General features: G+C 36.4%; 2 protein-coding genes across 2 annotated transcripts in view; both read right to left on the bottom strand.

Moving 5' to 3' along the window:
- Positions 1-207: 207 nt before the first annotated feature.
- Positions 208-4,169, bottom strand: LOC110191189 (tetratricopeptide repeat protein 36 homolog). Its single transcript, XM_020961957.2, has 3 exons — positions 795-4,169; positions 537-712; positions 208-482 (listed from the first exon to the last, which is right to left on the bottom strand). The coding sequence occupies exons 1-3, from the start codon at positions 1,153-1,155 to the stop codon at positions 411-413; spliced, it is 609 nt and encodes a 202-aa protein (XP_020817616.2). The 5' UTR covers positions 1,156-4,169; the 3' UTR covers positions 208-410.
- A 253-nt stretch (positions 4,170-4,422) lies between these two features.
- The window catches only part of dysc (whirlin protein dyschronic), a 38,197-nt gene continuing 29,253 nt past the window's right edge, over positions 4,423-13,366 (bottom strand). The window contains exons 13-18 of the mRNA XM_086834348.1: positions 13,221-13,226; positions 11,661-11,741; positions 8,560-8,646; positions 7,581-7,775; positions 7,417-7,509; positions 4,423-7,352 (exon numbers count right to left, since the gene is read on the bottom strand). Of these exons, the coding sequence (XP_086690474.1) occupies positions 7,224-7,352; positions 7,417-7,509; positions 7,581-7,775; positions 8,560-8,646; positions 11,661-11,741; positions 13,221-13,226 (591 nt within the window). The 3' untranslated portion in view covers positions 4,423-7,223. The remainder of the gene's footprint in view (positions 7,353-7,416; positions 7,510-7,580; positions 7,776-8,559; positions 8,647-11,660; positions 11,742-13,220; positions 13,227-13,366) is intronic.

The raw sequence follows: 13,366 nt of genomic DNA, 5'->3' as shown, positions 1-13,366 counted from the left end.
AAATGTATGTTAATATATATGTTCTTTTACAAATTAAGAGAAGATATTAAAAGAAAGCCTGAAATATTGACATAATTTATTCCCTTACTTGTACTTGTAGTTAGGAGTTACTTAGTGAAAGAGTTGTTTCCGAACTTCTAATCCTTAAAACTTTATATAATCGTGATCATTCAGTCTACCCATATCTTTTAGGAATTGTACCACTTGTTTCAAAATTTAAAACTCTGTATTTCGATTTATTAACCCTACCAAAACTAGAACAAAAATGCTTTTTTACTTAAAATGTATGATTAATTATGATTGATTTTCAATTAAATCTAGTTTAAAACTGCAGGGCTGCTTAAAGTTAGTTTTAGATCATTTCTAAGGTTATTATTATATAAAATCGCAGCAATTCCAGCATCCTCGATTCACTTTAGCTGATCGAAGGCTTGTCGAAGCATTTGATTGCAGAGCGCTGCAAAGGGATTGATTTCCACAAGCTAAAAAGAGCAGGAGTTACTAGAAGATTCTTCAAGTTTAATTTTATTTCTTACCTGTTCTTTGGCAAATTTGCTACCCAATTGAGCTGCTGCCTCGAAATCTGAACGAGCTGCATCCAAATTATCCAACTTGCGATAGAGAACACCGCGCTGACAAAGGGCGTGGCTCTTAGTACGGTTCTCCTGTGGACTAGCCAGTTCTATGGCTTTATTTAGGTCATCCAAAGCCTCTGAAAATAGGGAATATTTCCATTATATATTTGCTTATAAATAGCAGAAATAAAGTTTAATATAGTTTAACCTGTAACACACCTTCCTCCCTTTGGGCCAGTCGTAGTGCTTGAGCCCGATTGTTCAGCACCGAGGGCCTTTGGGCCAGATCGAAGGCTTGGCGAAAGAGTTCCAGGGCCTCTGGCAGTTCACCCTTTTCGGCTAAGCAAATGGCCTTCAGTTCCAGCTCCCTGGACGCCCTGATGGCTTCCGTGTCGGGTTCCAAATCTGTTAGATCAGCTTCGGCGGGGACTGCATCATTTGGTTGGAGGCTACTGAGCTCGAGGGGATTGAAAATGGAGTCCAACACCTGCTGATCGTGTGGACTCAACTTGAGGTTGGCCTGCGGCATTATCCAATATGATCTACTGGAGGGTTTAGAGCAAACTGATAGACAAAACATCAAAACAAGCTAAGCTAAGCAGATCAATATGCAAATAGTGTGGTTCAACCTGTTCGAAGAGAGCATGATGCTTGGAAAAATCTTGAATATATATGCGAATAAAATTGATTATTTGTACCTGTTGGATAAATATATATAAATAGAGATCCAACCAGTTCCATTCCAGAGAGAGCACCGCTCATAAAAGTCTCGGTTTTTTATAAAAAAACATTTGGTTTTTATTTTTCTTTTCTTTTCTTATTTTTTGCTGTTTTTCTTTATGTATATGTAAATACCAAGGACAATATCATTTGTTTTTTTTTCACTTTGTTTGCAATAATATAATTAATAATAATATAATATTAAATCAGCGCTTTTGTGTTCATTTTCGTTTCAATTTATATATATATACCATTATCATTGCTATGCTAATGCCTTAGATTTGTTGTATTAATTTTGATAAATACAATTACTTTTTTAATGTTTTCAATAAATTGTTTTTGTTTTTCTTGTTTATGCTTTAAATGTTTAACTTTATGTCTGCTCATTCATAATTGTTCTTTACAATATACACAACTGAAATACCATTATTTGGAGGTTGTTTACCCCTTAAACACTAAGCACTAGTTTAGCTCGATCTTTTGCGTTTATGCCTGGTGTTATGTTTCCTAATTGTCTGACTTTGAATGGGGGCTTAGAGTTGAAACAAACAGACTGAGGGGACTGGGGGACAAGGAGGGGAATTTCGTCTCGCAAGCAAAGCAAATAGGCCCTAAAAAGCAAAGGATAGGATATCTAGGCATATGTTATATAGAACTTGTACACTCTATAGAAATATATGTTCTTCTGGGAATATGAGAGTTACTTTGACTTCGATTTAGTGGTTCGTTCAGTGGTTCTTACGGTGCTTCGTTCTGTGTCAATATTACTTTCTTTTAGCTTTCTGATATATGCATGTATGTATGTATGATAAAAAATATAAAAGTGAGCATTGAGTGTTATCCTTTCTCTCTTTCTATATATATGTATATATATAATATATCTAGGTATAATACAAGTCCGTGTTGTAAGTGTTAATAGTGTCTATATAGCAGATACAGATATATAACCATTTCTTGTTATGTACTAGGTGGCACAGTTTGTTTTGTTTTGTAGTTGGTTGTTCTTGTTCTTGTTTGTGGTCTGGTCTGAATGTTGGGGAAATAATTATAAGGCTAGGGACAGGATCAGGGATTGATATATACTAGAAGGGTTAGGATCAACTCAAAAGCGAGACCTGGAAATCAGGGGAGTTCTCTCATCCGGTAATATACACAATCATACATATATATACGCTATATATGTGATATATATCGATATATCTACAAGTTGGATTATCTCTGGTTAAAAGTCTAGCTCAATCTTAATCGTACAACAAGTTAGCTCCCGGCTGAGGCTCTGCTAAGTCGATAAGTGTTAGCTATTCATTATCCATTAACCATTATCCATTATCCTTTATCCGTATCAACTATGTCTATAGGCTATTGCTATTTACGATACGATATTTACGTGGTACATGGTTGTGGCTGTGGTTTGTGTGGATCTAAATGGTATGGTATTTATAAGCTTTCATTTCTGTTTCAGTTTCGATTACTGTTTCTGTTTCGGTTTGGTTGAATGAGTTTAAATGCCGTTTACCCTTTTATTAGCATAGCATATAGATAGCATAGCCTGATCTCGTCTGTAATCATAGCTATATATATAGTACTATACATATTAATTCACATAAATGTGTATGTGTGTGTGTGTGTGTGTGTGTGTGTCTTGCGTGTGTGGGGTATTTGTTGAAGTTGAAATTGAAATTGTTCTTTCTTCTCACCTTGCTTACAATTGCTTCTCATTGTCGTTACAATTTAGATATAGTATATATATAGCATGCGGCATATATATATATGTATTCCGCATGTTTAATGTTCTGCCCGAGGGCATTACATTATATATATTAAATAGATATTTATCTCGTAGTTCTCAAAGTTTAAGTTAAGCCCGCAATATACAAAGGCGTACAAGGCAGTCCCCTTGATATATGTATATATATATATTCTCCATCTTCACGCTTGAACATTGCAAAATGATTTTTTTTTTTTTGTATTTATCTTTGGTTTCTATAAATTTTGGAAAATTCAACTTGAGTTTTACATTTTAGTTTTTTACTTAATATTTTGTTTGCTTTTGTTTTTGGTTTTGGTAAATTCACTAACAATAAGTAACAGCATAAGCTTTTGCTTGAATTTGGTATTCAAATTTCCATTGGTAGCTAAAAAATGTACACAACTGATATTCAGTAAAGCGTTTAATTACATAATAGTCAACAAAAATACAAGTACCTCTGATTACCTCCATATAACGATTCAATTTCAATTGTATTAATTTTGTATATTTACTTTCCACACAGACACGTAAGTAAAAGGACATAAAGAGAGTTAATTAGATTGAGAGTTAAGCAGAGAAATATATATATAGTTCCACTGGCGATGATCAAATCAGGAGGCGGCACAAGGACACACAAGGACCCTGCGCGCACTGTACACATTTCAGTAGACACAAATCGAACAAATTGCTCTTAATGACATGCAAGGGTTTCGTCTTTTATATATATTCCAAACACTATCACACACAACAAACGAAATCAACAGACTTTTGCCGAAACGATTGACTGAACGATTGACGACTGATTCTGATTTGTGAGTGAGTGACAGAGATATACAATAGATTGATCGTAGATCGTATAATCGAAATTGAAAGAGAGAGCGAAAAATATTTGGATTTTTGTTAAGTTTTCCGTTTTTTGATTTATAAAAAGGATTTTGTCGTTTTTTCTTTTTTGCTAATATTTTACACAATACATATATGAAGTTATAGTTTCGCACAATCCGGTGTTCGATGTGCCCCAGTTCAAGTTGTTTATTACTCGTATATATATATTATTTGGTTTCTTTATTTGCTCGTGATCGCGCCCTGTCGGCTCGGCTCTTTCCGCTTCAACATCGTTTAACTTTTTTACTTAATGCCAATCAACCTCAAATTTTAAGCGTTCTTTTTTGTTGTTCTCTACAGCGTTAATGTTATTTTGTAGCAATTTTTAGTGGCAGGAGGTGGGCGTAGAGGCCCGCCCTCCCGTCCTAGCAGTTTCATAATTCGTTTACCATTTTTGTTGTAAATATTTTTGGGGCTTGGAGGTGGGGAATCGGGATCATCGGTTTCTGTGAGGGGGCAGGAGGGGACTTTCCTTTCTTTTTTTTTTTGTAGTGAAGAGGAGAATACAATTTTGCAGCGGATTTACCTGGTGTTGGCTGTTGCTCTTAAAAACATTTAACAAACATTCAAAAATCGTGCAGTGTGCAGTTTAAGTTGTACTAATAACAGGGATATGCCTTCAATGCAATCAGACTTATAGAGAAATCCAAGATCAGGACATCCTTTTCGAGGTTCCTCGATAAATCTGGCCACACTAAGGGACTTTACTTTGATATTTTGTTTGGTTAAAATTTAGAATTAATGCGCTTTTCGGGCTAAGTATCTCTGAGGGGGGTGGTGTTGGTGTTATCGTCTTCGTGTGTGTGTCTTGTGTTCGAGTGTGTGTGTGTGGGCGTAGCTACTGCATTCTCATATTAATATATATTTATAATTTTATACACTTTTTTCTGTGAGTTAATTTTACGATTATTTTAATTTTTACAAATTATCTCTGGCTTAGGTGGGCTTCATATTTGTTTTGTTCTTGGTTTCTTGTTCAATTAGCTGCTGCTGTAAATACAATCAATTTGGCAATATGCATGCGAGTGTGTGTGTGCTGTGTGTGTGTGTGTTAGAGTCTTGTTTTTTGATATTAACAAAAGCGATAATGCATTACTAGTTTTCTCTTTGCTGATTATTTATACATTTTACAGTGTTGTGTGTGTGTTGTGAGTGTGTCGTCTGTGCCTGCTATGCGATTTTTTCATAAAATTTTCTCTGCATCCGTCTCCTTCTTTTGCTTACTGGTTAGGGGGATTCTTCATTAATGTTTAGATATTTTACGTGTTCGTTTTTTTTAACATTTTTAAGCTCTTGGTTTTCTTAATGTAAATGTCTGCCTTATTCGGTTGCTCTTGTTTGTTTTCTATCTCCTTTGGGGGGGGGGCTTTGTGGGCTCTTACAGTATCATTGTGAACCTAAACTGGTCGGCCCTTAGTTTAAACAAGTAATGATCAACTGTCTAAACTACATTTTGCTCGATCGATAATCAATAGTAATAATAATCATACAATAATATGTTTTTCTTTTAGAGTTTACACAGATTTACACATTTCGACTAGCGCGGGGGTTCGATAGGGGGATCTTGGGCATCGGGATGCTGCACCCAAGGTCATCTGTTTAAGATCTAGTTGAGGATTGGAGTGGTTTTTGGTTCTAAGTAGTATTCAAAGTGAGAGATTTACGGGGAGATGGCCAAGCGAGTTAGGGAGATGCTCTGGGTTTTGTTATATTTTTTTGTTATATGATTTTGTTTTTAACCTTTTGGCAGTGTTAAAATTTTGCAATTGATATTTCTGAAATAAAAGTTTAAAGTTAGTTAAGATGTGACTTGCTTTTTTATAAAGATAACTTCAATTTAAACATGAAATCATTTTCCATCAGGTCTTATTTTTATGACAAAAGATAAACCTTGAAATCTTTTTTCACAAAAATTTAAACTGATGGATAATGTTTGTATTCAACATAAAATTGCTTTCTAAAAAAGTAAGTCGCATCTTAAACTTGATTCCGTAAAGTAAACTTATGAAACATAAATTGGGTTTTAAAAAACTCACTTTTTAATTATTCAAACCTTCCTTTTTTTGGTCCAGAGCATCTCTTTAGCTACCATAAATTGTAAAACATTTCTACAGGGGGCCTAGTTAAGCATTGGTGTATTACAACAACCTGTTGTAATTTATGGATAGACACTCCAAAAATAAAAATGTTACAGCATTTTTAGTTGCACGAAATTCAGGCCAATTTTTCAGATATCTTTTGTCAAGCGCTTGGGTTTGTTTTTCTTTTTTGCAGTGTAGAAAGAGGCGTGCATGAGGGACTCAAGGGGGGGCAGAATTTAAAGTTTGTTTTCGTATAAAAGTTAGCACAATTAAACTGTTTACTGGTTGAATTGCTGTTGCAGTTTGAAAGAATGTTTCCAAAATAGTTCGTGGCTCCAATCGCTGGAATTGCATTGTTGTTGAGTTTTTTGTTTGCGTTTCGGTTTCTCCTTACTGGTAAACGGAATTATTATGAGTTTTGTAGCTGTTGCTGCTGCTGCTGTAGCGTTGGTGTTGCTGCTGTGATGCCGATGAAGGATGATGATGATGTTGGTGATGATGATGTTGCTGTTGGTGTTGGTGTTGGTGTTGGTGTTGGTGGTGGGAGTCGTGGTGCTCCCGATGATGGTGTCCGTGTGCATGGTGTCCTTGGTGATCGTAGTCGTGTTCGTGTTGGTGCTCCCGCTCGCGCTGTTCGCGTTGCTCTCGCAACTGTTGCTGCCGCTCGCGTTGGTGTTGCTGCTGTTCGCGTTGCTCGCGCTGTTGCTCGCGTTGCTCGTTGCGTTGCTGCAGCTGCTGTTGTCGCGTGGGCGTGTGTTGCTGCTGCGGCTGGTCGCGTGTGGGCGTGGCATGTCGCTGATGCTGCTCCCTGGTGGGAGTTGCCTCCCGCGATGCTTTTGTGGGCGTGTTCGTTTTGGTGTTGGTGTTGACCTGTTGCTGCTGCTGCTGTTGCTGCTTGTTAGCAGTTGCTGCTGCTCCCGTTGTTGGTGTTGCTTGTGTGTTGGTGGTGTTGTTGCTGGTGTGTGACTGCTGCTGATGCTGAGGATGCTGATGTGGATGAGGTTGATGATTGCTGATCGCCGAACTGCCGCCGTAGTGGCTGTTAAGGCTGCTGTCATGGGGCAGCGGCAGTGGCGGCGGATTCTTGGCTTTCGTTAGCGGTATTGGTGTTGGCATTGGTTTTGGCGTCTCCGTTAAATCGATGCCCCATTCGTAGAGGAACTCCAGCTTCTGGCGTTCCAATGGGTCACTGGCCGGCAGGGCAAGCAAATGTTAGGCTTCTAAAAATATCAGCGCCGTGGGCTTCGGTTCCAAATTTGATTTTTTTGCTTCGACAACTAAGAAGGTTATTTCAGCCTTTTCACGATTAGCAAAGCATTCGGCTATCAGTCGGGCGACCTCCTGTTCAATGTTTATAATGTTTATAATTAAGAAGTTAATTGTTTTTGAAATATAATTCCATTACCTGATGGTGTAGACCTTCCACCTTGGTTCCGTCCACCTCCAGGATCAATTGCCCGACTTCAAGGCCGCCCGCTTCAAATGCTGCACCATTTTCCTGTTTGCAAAATCAAATTAAAATGATTTAATTACACTTATCGCACTCTACTCGAGGTACAGGGTACTCACATGGATATTGATTATCCTAGGGAGCGGGTGTTTTGTATTAGCACCACCTTCGATAGCAATACCTAAAATTGGTTTGGTTTTCTTAACTGTAATGTGTAAGTTGCCTCTATGATCAGGTACGACGTTTGGATTGTGTTCATGTGTTTGTTCAGTCGTTGAACCACCATTCTGCTCCGCTGACAGACGCTGCATGGACTGAAAATGAAACAAATCGCATTCATAAAGTCATATATATGTATATATGGTGAAAGTTCGACCGATTTCGCAAACAATTTCCATTTAAATATAGGTTTATTCGTTGTTTAACCAAGTCAAAGGATCGATATACTACTGGTTCGATTCTAAGTTTAAGTAAATGCTCAAATTGTGTTTTGGTTTGGATCAAAAGGTAACTTGGTTCAAGCTGATTAAGTAGAATTTGTGATTTTGGTAAAGTCAAGGCAAGCAAATTGAACGTTTTGTTGTTGTCGATCTGAGGATCTTGGTAAATAGTTTGTTGTTCGGGTTGTTTGTACTTATTTACGTGTGTATTCTGTGTGTGTGAGGTAAACAATAGGAAACGGTTCAAGCTATAGTAAATTAGGCCAATTCAAATTTGTACATATATATATTTGCTAGTTTAAAATATTCAATGGCATTATTGCAGTTTATTTTTGAGTTAGGTAAATAGATAGAGATATACAGTAGAGATAGAGGAGAAACTTTGTGTGTTTTTTGTTTGAAATGAATCATGAAATGTTTTTCGGGGGGAGGTGACCAAATTGTATTAAATTTTGTAAACAACCGACGAAACTGATACTTTGATAATTTCGAACCGAAACTCATTATTTCGCATACGCTCTTAGTCATATTATTATTTTTTATTGAAGTTTTGTTACTGTTGTTGTTCTGGGCATTCAAGTGCTGTTGTATAGTCAGTTATATATTGTTAGATATCTGGTAGTTAGTGTGCTTGCACTAGATTTCGAGTAGCACTCACCTGATGCCTTCGTACACCTTTATCGCCCAGCAATGTGCCGCCTTCCTCCTTCATATCGAAACTCCGTGAGAGTTTTGTGGCCAACTCCTATACATTTTTTATTGTTTCGGTTTTTGGTTTTCGATTTTCGAATATATATATATATATATGGCCACATTGTGTGTTTTTTGGCAAAGTTTTTGTTTGTTTTCATTGTGAGCAAACATTTTGATTGGTTTTTTTGAATGTAAAATGAAAGTAGTAGAAATATTTGCATAAGAATTCGTTGTAAGTTGCTTGTTAAGTGGTAGAGATTAAAAACGTTGTTCAATTCTTTGGTAGTTTTGTATTTGCTGCGTGTGAATATATGCTTAGAATATGCTATATATAAAGAAGTCTTGGTTTTTTGCGAGTGTCTGCTGTTTGTTTTGGGTCTCGTTCACTTGCAAACTTGCAAAACATACAGTTACAGAGGTTTAATTGAATAAAGTATGACAGTTCACTCTACAGTGGGGTAAGTTGGGTGGTTGGGTGGTTTTTGGGGACAGTGGTTTTTGGCCAAAGCGTGCTACGGATATAAGAGAGATAGCTATAGAGATATAGAAAGAGATAGTCGAAGATTGCGTATATCGATTGGCATTCAAAGTGAATTGAACTGAGCTGATTTGCCTGAATCGCAGCCGAAGCTTTCATGGTTCATTTTTCATTTCTTTTGCCTTTGGTTTTCGATTTTTCGTTACCTTTCCAACATATTGGATTATTCGTTGATGTAAGCTCTTGCAGTTGCTTGATTGCTTTGGCAGTGGCTTTGGCGTTTGATACTTTGATATGGCAAATTGTGGCTTATCTTTGGGGGATGGAAGCGTTCAAAATGAACTTGAATTGAATTTTAGGAAAATTGTAAGTATAGAAGAAAAAGTTTTAGCCTGGAAAATGTATAAAACTTGCTATTATGTATGGAAATTAACCCTTTGCTTGGCAGTTTTTGGAAGAGGAAATGGAAGATTTCTTTATGGATAAAGAACTTTTTATATATTCAATATTAATCATGATGGTATTTTAAATTTAATTACAGGTTTTCTTATATTTATACCTCTGACAGGTATTATTGAACTAAATTTCATGATCGATTTTCAATACTATTCTATAATTCAATTGAAAACGGCAAGGATATATATTCTTTGGCTTTACGAAGTTAATTTTCTTCTATGTTTTTACCTAAGCCTTAGTTTTATATTGAATATCCTTTATGAATTCTCTTGAACTCTTTAATTTTAATAGAATATTTATATAAATCTCAATTGATTGCAATTCGAATTGCTGTATTATTATGCATGTATGTACTAAGTAAATATTTTGCAAAAAATTATGTTTGCCATACAAAGGGAAATCCCCCAATTCATTTAAAACTAATTCCCTTTGCTTTCTGCAACATCACATTGCCGTTTAGGGTATTTCATTCTTTCAACACTTCATAAATTAAGACCTAAATGGGATAGTTCCTCTGTCATTTCACTTTATCCAAGGACCAAGACACCCGTTCACCTTCATTTTAAGCTCGTATCCTGGACTAAGCCGAGTGTCAGGTGCAAGTTATGAATATGCGAGTGCTTGTGTGCGTAAGTAGTGTCTGTGGACTTGTCTGTGTGGGTTTCTCTTTTTTTTTTATTATTTTCCAAGAGGGAGTGTGTTTTTTTTCGCTTTGAGTTTGTGCATTTTGAAAGGCTTTTAAAGGCGACTATACAGCAAATATACGGTTCTAGTTATAAAAGCTAATGGCTAGATTTGGCAACTAAGACACTTAGAATTTGGTTAGCTAAGACTAAATCGGACTAAGAGTGTATACTTCCGAATGAAGCGCTAACTAAAACTTTTGGGAACTCGAACTTATTTTACAGGATTTACAGGACTAAAAATAGCTGCTAACTACAACTAGGATGTGTGTGTGTGTGTGGAGGAGTGCGTGTGTGGTTGTGGGACAGCAGCAGCTAAAATAATGCCAACATAAATCGGGATATACACTAATTACAGGGCAAAATAAAAGAGAAATATGGAAGAACACTACAAATCGATGGTGTAAATGGTGAATCGGTGAACTGTGAACGGTGAACGGTGAACGGTGAACGGTGAACGGTGGATCGGTGGATAATGGCTGGCGGTGAACCAAGACCAATTTTTCTCGATATTTTTACGAATATATAGATATATATATATTTTTGGCGTGTGTTTAGAAATCGGGGTGACTCATGCGTAAATGTGCAAATGTATTTTTCAAGCTTTTCTTCATTTTTTGATTGTTTGTTTTGGTTTTTTGTAATTTATTTCGGCTTGACCTTTCGCTTTTAAATGCAAATGTCGACTTGTTCAGTCTCGTGTCTTGTTTAGCTTTTGTTTTTTTTTATTTTTAAGATACTTACATCGACAATTACTTTACAGAAAAGTGACTAAGGAATTCTATATGAAACGTTTTTGAGTGCGCCACGAAAACAAATAAATCAAAATATGTAAAACACAACGATAAGAATGTGGTTCAACTTGTGGGGCAAGCAAAGTTCAATTTGGAATATGAGAGCACGAAAAAAAAACTAAAAACACAAATCCTACGAATACAACACAAAATGCTGGAAATGCAACCGAATGAATTTTCAAAATTGATTTAGTTTTTAATTCAATTAAAGATGTGATTGGCGGCTTGCAGTCATTGCAATGCACATTCAAAACAGTTAAGTTTAAGTGGGTTTAGTTTAAGTTTAATTTAAGTTGAGTTAAGTTAAGTTAGTTCATACAGAGACAGAATTACAGAGTTACAGAGAGATAAAACAGAGAAAGAGAGATAGAGCGAGTGAGAGAGAGAGAGAGTGATAGCAACAATACTAAGTTCAGGCCAAGTTAAATGCAACGAGATGCAAATCGAAAGGTCTGTTCCAAAAGAAAAACAAAATGCAGACTGTGAGAACGCTTCGCAGACAATTATAATTCCACTCAAGTTGCGAACACAATTTCTATGCTGTGGTTGCTGGTGTCGTTTATTACATTAGTTAGTTAGGTAATTTTTTTTTTTGTTGTTTTTGTTTGTTGGTTTTCGCTTTTAAACGTTTAACGAAAAATACATTGGCACTTACTAGAGGTCGTCCCCAATACCATGATTTGACACGTTGTGTTAAACCACCCAAATGTGAACGCAGTCCATCTAAGTAGCCGCCCTGAAATGCACACAAATGAACAAACGAGAACAATTTCGGGGAGTACGAGGCACGGAACGGGTTAGATCCAAATCAAAATCGGGACTCTCTATATGGATCTGAATGGAACAACTGAAAAGGGTGCTCTGGTGGGTGGTTTTGAGTTGGTTGGTTGTGATATGCCAAGTGAAATGAGAGACTCGAGTGAAAATCACGGGTTTAAATCAGAGTGTGGGTTTTAGAGGAGAAGATAATGGAAAAGAAAGTAAGAAATACGAGGGGATTCTTTGTGGGTCTTTTGTGGGGTTCCTAAGTTGTTTGTATATTAAACTAGTCAAGCTACAAATACTGGTTATAGGTTTTCGAGAGTATTACTATTATTATTATTACTTAAATTGATTGAAAAAATCTATTGGATAATGAGAGTCCAAACTATATCTCTAAGGTCTTGACCAATATGGGTTCGTTGATGTATCTATTTCTAATTGTTTTCCGACTTCTAAGGTATTAAATCAAAAAGAGTTAATGGTTATATTTAAAGGTGTCAAGGACTAGGCCTCTCTAATATGTTTTAAAACATATTTCTAAATGTTAGCCACTAGAATATAATATAATATGGCTTTAGTATAAATGTTAGAAACGGTTTACATATGAAATTTTGGCTAATAATTATTTTGTTTTAGAAATATATATTATTTTTTCAATTTTAAGGGTGTTACAACCCTCTAAACTATTTTATTCTATATATTTTAGAGACTAAGAAGGTACATATGTGGTGGAAATAAATTTTATATAAATGGCACTAATTCTCTACTAATTTTAAATAATTATTTTAACCGTAAAAAGAAAGTTTTCTTTATTTTCCTCAACTACTGAGCGTGGCAACAAATGTTGCTTAATTGTTGCTAGCAACATCAGCATGTTGCCGCTGGCTAACTTTCACATTTTCGTAGCATACTTTTCGGATTGAATTGAATATGCATTTACGTTGCACTAACTAATCCCTGATTTAAAGCTACCACATACTTAAATGCCTGCAACTACGTAAACTCGCTGGCTAATTAGTCTTGGTTATGTCAAAACTTTGTTCGGTAATCTTCTTCTCGAAAGCTCCGCTCTACCAGCGCACGTAACACGCCCACTTATACCGCCTACCCCGCCCCCCCCCCCCCTTTCCACCGCAAAAATTATGCACACGAATCACCGGCGGGCGAAATAAGTTAGAGCAAAAAGGCGGCTTAAAACGAGCAGCGAGCTAAATATTTACAAGACTCTGGCTGTTTTGTGGGGTTTTCTTTTTTCTCTGGTTACGATTGCTTCCTTATTGGTCTTTTCCTTTGTTATGTGTCTTTTTTTGGGGTGTGTGTGTGTTTATTTTTGTTATGTTTATGTGTTTTATTCGTGGGTGTGTATGTGTGTGTGTGCTTGTGTTGAAAAGATAGTTTCGAAAAAGTGCTTAAAGTGTAACAAACGGCAAAATGCGGCGAACATCGAGCTTACCTGTTCCTGTTTCCAATTAATGCGATTCCAATGTCCATTGCGTATACGCCGCGTGTGACGACGATTAGATAGAGACAGAAAGAACGAGAAAGAGAGAGAGGGAAAGCCCAAAGGGGGAAAATTAATTATTGCAGCTCTGGAATAAC

The sequence above is a fragment of the Drosophila serrata genome, unplaced genomic scaffold (assembly GCF_035046125.1).
Source record: "Drosophila serrata isolate PLE 108 unplaced genomic scaffold, ASM3504612v1 contig_272, whole genome shotgun sequence".
In the NCBI taxonomy this organism is placed as follows: Eukaryota; Metazoa; Arthropoda; class Insecta; order Diptera; family Drosophilidae; genus Drosophila; species Drosophila serrata.
The sequence above is the reverse complement of the archived record's forward strand: the minus strand, read 5'-3'. Positions and strand labels throughout refer to the sequence as shown.

What these genes read in the sequence shown, in the direction of transcription:
- LOC110191189 (XM_020961957.2), bottom strand. Translation starts at nt 1,155, where the DNA reads ATGTTTTGTCTATCAGTTTGCTCTAAACCCTCCAGTAGATCATATTGG. An exon ending in ACTGGCCCAAAGGGAGGAAG is followed by an intron (nt 713 to 794) that starts GTGTGTTACAGG and finishes CCCTATTTTCAG; the next exon opens with AGGCTTTGGATGACCTAAAT. An exon ending in GCAAATTTGCCAAAGAACAG is followed by an intron (nt 483 to 536) that starts GTAAGAAATAAA and finishes TGCTCTTTTTAG; the next exon opens with CTTGTGGAAATCAATCCCTT.